The sequence below is a fragment of the Symphalangus syndactylus genome, chromosome 24 (genome assembly GCF_028878055.3).
Source record: "Symphalangus syndactylus isolate Jambi chromosome 24, NHGRI_mSymSyn1-v2.1_pri, whole genome shotgun sequence".
Lineage (NCBI taxonomy): Eukaryota > Metazoa > Chordata > Mammalia > Primates > Hylobatidae > Symphalangus > Symphalangus syndactylus.
In genome coordinates, this window is record NC_072446.2 from 50,744,722 (window position 1) to 50,754,287 (window position 9,566).

The 9,566-nt window shown below is 51.2% G+C and overlaps 1 protein-coding gene across 8 annotated transcripts in view; it reads left to right on the top strand.

Moving 5' to 3' along the window:
- The window catches only part of NINL (ninein like), a 140,517-nt gene extending 132,435 nt beyond the window's left edge, over positions 1-8,082 (top strand). For all 8 annotated transcript variants that reach the window (XM_055265603.2, XM_055265608.2, XM_055265610.2 and 5 more), the window contains 3 exons: positions 2,237-2,401; positions 4,993-5,106; positions 7,142-8,082. In XM_055265603.2, the coding sequence (XP_055121578.2) occupies positions 2,237-2,401; positions 4,993-5,106; positions 7,142-7,333 (471 nt within the window). In that variant the 3' untranslated portion in view covers positions 7,334-8,082. The remainder of the gene's footprint in view (positions 1-2,236; positions 2,402-4,992; positions 5,107-7,141) is intronic.
- The last annotated feature ends 1,484 nt before the right edge of the window (positions 8,083-9,566 follow it).

Genomic DNA, 9,566 nt, shown 5'->3' on the forward strand with positions numbered 1-9,566 from the left:
GCGCTAGCCCTGGCGCCCTGTGCAGAAGCACCCCCTAGACGTCCTGAGGCACAAAGGGGTCAGCTGGGCATGGACCCCAGAGCTTTCTGAGGTGCTGCTGGGGCTCCCATAGGCTCTCGGCCTTGCAGCTACAGGCTGTCAGTTTCCCAGAGGTGCTCTGCCTATTTGGGGCACCCTTCTCTACTTTTGAGTCTAAAAGGAACCCTGGAAAATTGCCTGGGCCAGTTCAAGTCCTTTGAGGCTGAGGAGTTAAGACCACCTGAAAAGGCCGGCACTTCCTCAGCACCTGGTGCTGCGAGGCACCGCTGGGGCCAAGGGAGAGCATTCCACACCCCTGGGGCCGCGCCTGCCACCAGCCTCTCAGTTGGGAAGCACCTCACCAAGTCTGTCCTGCAGCCATGTGGGTCACCCCTTCTTCCTCATGATTTAGAGGAAGACGCTCCCCCAAAGCACATGGCTTCCAGTCAGCATCAGGAAGCTGGGGGCTTCCAGGGTAGCTCAGGACACTCTGGAAAAGGCAGACGGGGCTCCCTAAGAGTGGCCATGAGAGGCTGGGCCTGAAGCTGATGTGGTTGCTGTTTCCATGTGGGAAGGAAGCCAGGGCAGTCACTGTCATGCCCATGTGTGGCTCAGGAGGAAGGCCCCAGAGGCCAGAGCAGACAGGAGGGATGGGGCCTCGTAGAGGAGCTCAGAGGGTGGAGGGTCTCCCAGGGGAGCTCAGAGGGCAAAGGGATGAGGACTCACAGGGCCCTCTCCACGGGAAGGACAGGAAGGGTGGCTGCACTCAGAATGGGAGATGATGCCCCATCTGAGGCTCTGCCTCACTCCAGCACCCAGAACACAAATGTCTTTGTTTCCAGTGCTCCCCTGGGGACGTCTTTCCCTGGCCCTGTGACTGTCAAGGTCTGTAGATGTGGCCCGTCAGGCGTTGCCAAGGAAGGAAATGAAGAGCACTGGATGGCTCTCTGTTCAGTAGATGTTTACAGGCTGCCCACCGTGGGCAGAGATCCCCCTTGGGCTGGACCCTGGCCATGCTGTGGACCGGCTTAATTAGTGGGGGTTCAGTCCCAGGATGGCTGTGGGGGGTGGTGCAGTCCAGGGACCTGCAAGCATCAGAGCCCAGGGAGTGGGGGTGCAGGGCCAGAGCCCTCCTGGGTGGGTAGATTTGCTTGACGCCTGGGAGTCCTGCAGGCCTGGGGGGCGGCAGCCAGAGTGACCGTCTGAAACGAGCCTTTGGGAGAAGGCTGCGTTTGGTGGAGATGCGATTTAGAACTGGTTCTTCCCTCCTTTTCTGTCTCAAACCATAAGCTGCCCTCCAGGGCCTGGAAAATGTGGGGTGCAGGTGCGTCTCTCTGGGGTGACCCCTGTCCTGAAGAAGGGTGAGCTTTACAGTGATGACCTGGCCCCCCAAGACAGGCCCCCAGCTCGGCTGAGTCAGTGCAGGGACTGCTGAAGGGAAGCTGGGCCTGGCAGTGCGGGTGCAGGGCGTTGCCTTCCCTCTTCCTCCACCACGTGGTGATGTCAGGCCCAGCCCAAATGTGACCCCGATGGAGCGTGATTCCCACTCTGTCTTGGGGTCTCAGGTGAGTAAGGGATGGCGTGGCCAGTTCTTATAGGGTGCCAAAGAAATCCTGGTGAAGCCTCCAGTCGACTGGATGTAAATTGTATTTGGATCTTGCCTTGAGCTGCTTCATTCAAAGGGCTGGCATAGTGGTACACAGTTTACTGTAACAACTCAGCCCAAGTCCAGCAGACAGTCCCATCCAGGAAACCAGGCGCTGCCAGGAATTCCAGCCCCGGCCCCACCTTCCCTTCAGCAGTCCGTGTTGTCTGGGTAGTCTGTGGCCAGTGTAGCCCTGTTTCAGAGTGAGGTCTCCGCTGAAAGGAGAACTGGCGTGGGTCATTGTTTGAAAAGAATCAGGCCCCAGCGAGGTTCGCCGAAAGCTAACACTGGACGCAGCAGAATCTGGGTCTGACAGGAAGTCAGAGTCACCATTTTGAGGGTGATGGACACATTTTCTGCACTCTAGCACTGTGTGGAAGCGCTGGCTGACAGCAGCCTGGCTGTCCGAATTCCAAAGAAGTGGGCTCCTTCTAAATTTTCAGGTGCTGCTGCATACTCGGGAGCACACGCCTTCCTTGCCCTTGCAGGTGGGGGTGTCCTTGGATGGAGAGGGTGCCCCTCTGTGCCGTATCTCAGCAGCCCCACCATAGCTGTGTCCCCTTCCCCATGCAGGTGCAGGGAGCTCACCTGAGGCAGGCCCAGGCCCAGCACTTGCAGGAGGTCCGGCAGCTGCAAGAGCAGATGGGCCGGCTGGTGCCCCAGGACCGTGTGGCCGAGCTGCAGCGCCTGCTCAGCCTTCAGGGAGAGCAGGCCGGGAGGCGCCTGGATGCACAGCGGGTGAGTGGGGATGCAGCACAAGGTGGCTGACGAGATGAGGAGGAGGGTGAGGTGGGCCCACCGGTCCTCAGTTACCCAGAAGCTGCCCAAGTGTGAATACATGAGTCACGTATGTAGCATGTCAGATGGTGAGGAAGGCTGTAGGGAGAGGGGCAGTGTGGTTTTAAACAGGGTGGCCAGACAAGGCCTCACAGGTGGCCCCTGAGATGGTGAGACCTGAAGGAGGTGAAGGAGCGGCGCCATGTGGCAGGGGAGCAGCAGAGGCCCTGGGGTAGGGGGTACTTGGCATGTTCCAGGGGAACAGGGACCAGAGGCCGAGGGCAGAGAGCAGAGGGTGACAGACTGGGCCCGGCAGGTGCCGTGGGCCGTGCAGGTGGTGGGAGATGGGAGACAGTGGCTCAGAGCATGGACTGTGGAGGGTGGGATCCCGCCCACCACCTCCCAGCTGAGTGACCTCAGGCAAGTGAACCTCTCTGTGCCTCAGTTTCCTCATCTGTAAAGTCCTGTTAGCAGTAGTGTCCACCTAAAAGGCTTATTGGGAGGCGTCAATGGGTTGGCAACTTTAAAGCACTTGAAGGGTCCCCAGCACAGCTGTGCCCTATGCAGGAGCTTAATTCAAAAGTCTGAGAGAATAACTCACTCCTGAAATTCCCAACATAGTTCATAGTTCATCAGGGACAGACTTCAGGAGAGATCAGGAGCCAGAGGGCAGGGGACACCCTCATGAGAAAGGAATTGGTGCACGACTTGAAAAGTGGGTAACATTTGATGTTTGTAAAGTGTAAATTCTAATGTAGAACAACCTTGTAACATCACACAAAGGGGTCAAGCTAAAGTTAAGTGATGCTACATTATTGACAAAACAAAGTTAAGGAGAATCCCCCTAGAAAAATACACTAACACAGTGAGGGAAGCTCACTTTGGAGTTATTTATGGTTAAAATCTTGGGACCAGTTCTCTGAGGACAGATGAGTCTGCTGATTCTCCCTGAACTACAAAGAGAAAGGAAAGCTGTGTGGTTTGGGCCAGAACATATTTTGTTTTGTTTTGTTTTGTTTTTTGAGACAGAGTCTGACTCTGTTGCCAGGCTGGAGTGCAGTGGCGTAATCTTGGCTTACTGCAACCTTCGCCTCCTGTGTTCAAGCAATTCCCCTCCCTCAGCCTCCTGAGTAGCTGGGACTACAGGCACGCATCACCATGCCCAGCTAATTTTTTGTATTTTAGTAGAGACAGGGTTTCACCATGTTGGCTTGGCCAGGATGGTCTTGATCTCCTGACCTCATGATCTGCCCGCCTCGGTTTCCCAAAGTGCTGGGATTATAGGTGTGAGCCACTGCGCCCGGCCCTGGGCCAGAATATTTTTAAACTTTTGCTCTGGACAGATGAAAGATTACCCACAGTCACTGTCAGATGTGTACATTTGAGCTGATTTCCATTTTATTTATTTATTTATTTATTTTTGAGACAGAGTCTTACTCTGTCACCCAGGCTGGAGTGCAATGGTGAGATCTCGGCTCACTGCAACCTCCACCTCCTGTGTTCAAGCAATTCTCCTGCCTCAGCCTCCTGAGTAGCTGGGACTACAGGTGCCTGCCACCATGCCTGGTTAATTTTTTGTATTTTTGGTAGAGATGGGATTTCACCATGCTGGCCAGGCTGGTCTTGAACTCCTGACCTCAGGTGATCCACCCACCTTGGCCTCCCAAAGTGCTGGGTTTACAGGTATAAACCACCTCCCTCGGCCACTAATTTCCATTTTAAAATAAATAGCCTTGAGCTGATTCTTTTTAAAATGTAAAATATTGCCTGTAACCTTTTCGTTTTTGTTTTTGTTTTTTGTTTTTTTTTGAGACGGAGTCTTGCTCTGTCAACCAGACTGGAGTGCAATGGCGCGATCTCAGCTCCACCTCCTGGGTTCAAGCAATTATTCTGCCTCAGCCTCCCGAGTAGCTGGGATTACAGGCACCCGCTACCATGCCCAGCTGATTTTTTTGTATTTTAGTAGAGATAGGGTTTCACCGTGCTGCCCAGGCTGGTCTCGAACTCCTGAGCTCAGGTAATCCGCCCGCCTCAGACTCCCAAAGTGCTAGGATTACAGGTGTGAACCACTGCACCTGGCTTTTTTTTTTTGAGATGGAGTCTCACTCTGTCACCAGGCTGGAATGCAGTGGTGCTATTTCGGCTCACAGCAACCTCTGCCTCTTGGGTTCAAGTGATTCTCCTGCCTCAGCCTCCCGAGTAGCTGGGATTACAGGTGCACGCTACCACACCCAGCTAATTTTTTTTTTTTTTTTTTTTTGAGACTGAGTCTCACTCTGTCACCTAGGCTGGAGTGCCACTGCAACCTCCACCTCTTGGGTTCAAGTGATTCTCCTGCCTCAGCCTCCCAACTAGCTGGGATTACAGGTACACACCACCACACCCGGCTAATTTTTGTATTTTTTTTTAGTAGAGATGGGGTTTCACCATGTTGGCCAGGTTGGTCTTGAACTCCTGACCTCAGGTGATCCTCCCGCCTCGGCCTCCCAAAGTGCTGGGATTACAGGCATGAGCCACCACGCCCGGCCACCTGCAACCTTCTTTTATGGCAGGAAGAACATGAGAAACAGCTGAAAGCCACAGAAGAGCGGGTGGAAGAGGCGGAGATGATGCTGAAGAATATGGAAATGCTTCTCCAAGAGAAAGTGGATAAGCTGAAGGAGCAGGTGAGTGATGGGCGCTGCTGCTTTCGTGTCCGTGTCCTCTTCTGAACGCTCTCCACTTTTATGGGTGTGCGGGCAGCTAATACATGAAAAGGCTGTCTTGTCACAGAATTCCAAGGAACTAAATGCATACCCTACACTGCAGGTGCACATTCATTTATTTTCCTCCGGGAATGGTTTTAAGATCTGTCCTTTGGGTGTTCACATACACTCAGAAAGGACTCATCCGTTCATTTGTTCGTGTAGTCATTCAGGCATCCCCAAGCACTTCTGGTTGAATCTTTCCTAGGTAGACCTGAGATGAGCAGGGCTGAGCCTGCATCCCGGACCTGACCCTCTGGAGACAGAGGCAGATGCTTCCATAGAGCATACATGACTCAGGCCATGATGAGTGCTCTGAAAATGAGGGAACAGAGGTGGAGGGAGCGGGTGGGGTGGTCAAGGCCACTTTGAAGAGCCAGCATTTGGTCAGATGCCCAGTGACCAGCACAGGAACTTCCAGCTGTGTCCCCAGCAGAGCCCAGGTGGCATTTGGAAGGCTCACTGAGTGGGAGATGCACACGTCTCCTCTTGTCTGGGGGACTCCGAGGAGGGCACATTCCAGGCAGCGGACAGCCATGGAGGAGGCCGCCATGGCTGGTGTGAACTGATAGGGCTCAGATAGGCAGCGCCTGTCGTGTGTGTCCTGGAAGCCAAGGTCAGGGGTTTGGGTTTTATCATAATGGCAGTTAGAAGGCATAGGGAGATTTTAAGTAAAAGCGTGACAGGATCTATCTTTTAGAAGAAGCCATACTGGGGAAAAAGTCACCTGGGCTACTATAAGGAGCAAAGACCAAAAACGAGGCGCCATAGCTCACCTGGTCTGTAGGTGTTGGAAGTCTAACTCAGCAGGTGGGAACCGACGTGCAGCAGTGCTGTGCCCCGAGGGCTGATGGCACAGGGTGTGGGTGGACCCCGCGGGTGTGGGGTGCACACACACAAGACGCCCGGCCGCGGACCACATTCAGTGTTAGGAGACATTAAGATAAATATGAAAACCTGAAGAAGTATTTTTGCTCCATCGTGATCCAGTATGGTTTGGTCTACATGAGGGATCCTGAGCTCAGCCCAAGCTAGACAAGGCATTTGTGGAAGGTGCCCAGTCCCTCCCTGGGGCCACCTGTCCTTGCCCAGCTTCCTCCCCTGCTGGTGCCCCCAGTCCCTCTCACCCTTTCTCCCTGGCACACACCCACAGTCCTCAGTTGCCCGTCTCTCCAGCAACACCTGACTTCTGGTTAAATCCTGTGGCTCCTGCACACCTGCCCTGGCCCTGAGCCCAGGCCACAGCCCAGGCGGGGCCTCAGTACTGCCTGTCCTGCGCCTGCTCCCTCCCCTGCTTCCCTTGGCTCATGGCCCTGCTGACATCACAGCCAGTGGAGCACACACAGATGAACCTGTTCCACACTCTGACCGTCCCAGGGCCTTTTGAGGACTGACCACTTTGGCCTGAAGTCTTTGTTTCACGGCACACAGCTGCCTCAAGTTTTCTCCACCACATAGCCCAGCAGATTCTCAATTTCCTCTCATGCCAGGGTAACAAAACTTGTCATTATAATCCAGTATTTGTGTCAGATTTCTTTGTTTTTTGGAGACAGAGTCTTGCTCTGTCGCCCAGGCTGGATGGAGTGCAGTGGTGCAATCTCTGCTCACTGCAAGCTCTGCCTCCCGGATTCACGCCATTCTCCTGCCTCAGCCTCCCTGGTAGCTGAGACTACAGGCGCCCGCCACCACGCCCGGCTAATTTTTTTGTATTTTTTAGTAGAGATGGGGTTTCACCGTGTTAGCCAGGATGGTCTCCATCTCCTGACCTTGGGATCCGCCCGCCTCGGCCTCCCAAAGTGCTGGGATTACAGGCGTGAGCCACTGCCCCCGGCCTTGGGTCAGATTTCTAAGAGCCCAAAACTGTGGTTTGCATAAACCTGGGAGGATAAAAGAGCAGGCTGATCTGTAGCGTTTCTGCACCGGCCTCATGCAAAGCATGGCTTCCTCCCCTCTCTAGTTTGAAAAGAACACGAAGTCCGACCTGCTGCTGAAGGAGCTGTACGTGGAGAACGCCCACCTGGTGAGAGCACTTCAGGCCACCGAGGAGAAGCAGCGAGGTGCCGAGAAACAAAGCCGCGTCTTGGAAGAAAAAGTTCGCGCGCTCAACAAACTTGTCAGTAGGATCGCCCCCGCAGCCCTCTCTGTGTAAAGACGGATTCTTTTGTAGGATTCATTCGAAAGCACATCTTTTAAATTAAGCCACTGTGCTGCCTTAGTTTTCCGGGGGTCATAAGCCATGAGTCCTGGGACATCTGAGGATTGGGGTTCTTTGTTCACCCCCCAGATAGTTAATGAATGGCCTGCCCTGGGCAAGATGGGGGTGGGGGGCTGGGGGAACATGCATGTTGCAAAAGCCTGCGTTTTTATTGGCGGTCCTGAGTAATTTCCCTTGGCAAAATTCCCAGTTTTGCCACTTGTTGGAGCCAGATTCTGGGAGCTTTCAGCAAGGAGCAGGTAAGTGAGCAGTTAAGGACAGCACTTTCCATGTGGTACTTCTGACCCTGGCTGTCAGATTGAAATGTAAAGTCAGGGCTCTGTACAGTTTTGCCATTTCACTGTTCTGCTTTGAGCTTAGGTCATTATAACTCTTGGTGGAGGGTGCGTACACACATTCCAGAAAAGGCTTCACTCGCTGGGAACGTCAACCCAGCGAGAAAGCAGGGGAAGCCCCTTCTTCTCCAGGGACCTTATCTGTGGACTCAGGGATGATGGTGTTTATTGCAAATGCACAATCTTTTTCCCACTGAAATGTCATCACACTGGAAATTGTACTATATGTAAAAAAAAAAAGTATAGTTTTATATTTGAAATGTATATAAATTATGGCCATATGGCCGATTGGAATGTACTACTGTAATATAAAAAGTCACTGTATTTTCTATTAAAATTGACTTCTAAGTTTGTTTTTAATTTTTTAAACTATAAAATATTTCAAACATACAGGAAAATAGTTATATAAGAAACACCCATGTGCCCATCAACGTATCTAGTGAGAATAATATCCTGCCACAGCACTGTGGAGGGCGGGAGCCTGTTCTGTTCTCAGCCCCCTCCCTCTTCCCAGGACAGCCGCCATCCCAAAGCTGGCATGTCTTCTCCTTTCTGCAGGAGAAAAATGTCACAGCACCATGGAAAGATAACAAAGCCTGGAACAGATGGAAAGGTCGGTTCTTTGGAAGATTCGGCAACATGAAGTTGACTGGTTCTTCAAAGTTTACTGATAAGTGTAATTAATCCCAATAAAAATACAGATGTTCCATGCCCCAATCAACCCCAGAATTGGACAAGACATTCTAAAGTTTTTACATACAACTAAATAAGCAAACAGAACAATTAGGAAAATTCCGAAGAAAGAAGAGCAATGTATGGGGAGTAGTTCAACCAGTTATTAATATATAAGTCCTAATACAGTTTATGTTACATGGGTGTATGCATTTGTCAAAGCTCATTGAGGAGTACACTTCTTCATTCACTTTGGGCTTCTGTCTGAGACTAGAGTAATGAGATTGGAGTAACCAGGAGACCTGAACAACATTATCAATCTACTGACATCTAGAACCCACCACACAACACCAGCAGAAGCAAATGCAGCCAAACAAACACTTACCAAGACAGACCATATCCTGGGCCAACAAATCTCAAAAAATTACGAAGATTCAAGCCATACAATGTATGTACCGTGACCACAATGGAATTAAATTAGAACTCTATCCCCCAATATGAAGCTGGAAACCATCATTCTCAGTAAACTATCACAAGGACAGAAAACCAAACACCGCATGTTCTCACTCATAGGTGGGAATTGAACAATAAGAACTCATGGACACAGGAAGGGGAACATCACACACTGGGGCCTGTCCTGGGGTAGGGAGATGGGGGAGGGACAGCATTAGGAGAAATACCTAATGTAAATGATGAGTTAATGGGTGCAGCACACCAACGTGGCACATGGATACATATGTAACAAAACTGCACGTTGTGCACATGTACCCTAAAACTTAAAGTATAATAAAAAAATTAAAAATGAGGTAAATGAAATAAATAATTACATGTGCCCTGAAAAAATATATATATATATATCCCCCAATATTTGGAAACTGAACAACATACTGCTGAATAGCCCATGAGGCAAAGAAAAGAGGGGAAATTGGGAAATATCGTGGATTGAATGGAAATGGAAACACAATATATCAAAATTTGTGGGGTAGAGTGAAAGCATTACTTAGGGGAAAAGTCATGGCACCAAACACCCAGGTTAGAGTAGAAGAAAGGTCTCAAATCAACGACTTCAGCTTCTACCTTAAATAATTAGACAAAGAAGAGCAAATTAACCCCAAAGTCAAAAGAAAAGAAAATGATGATGATCACAGCAGACACCAAGG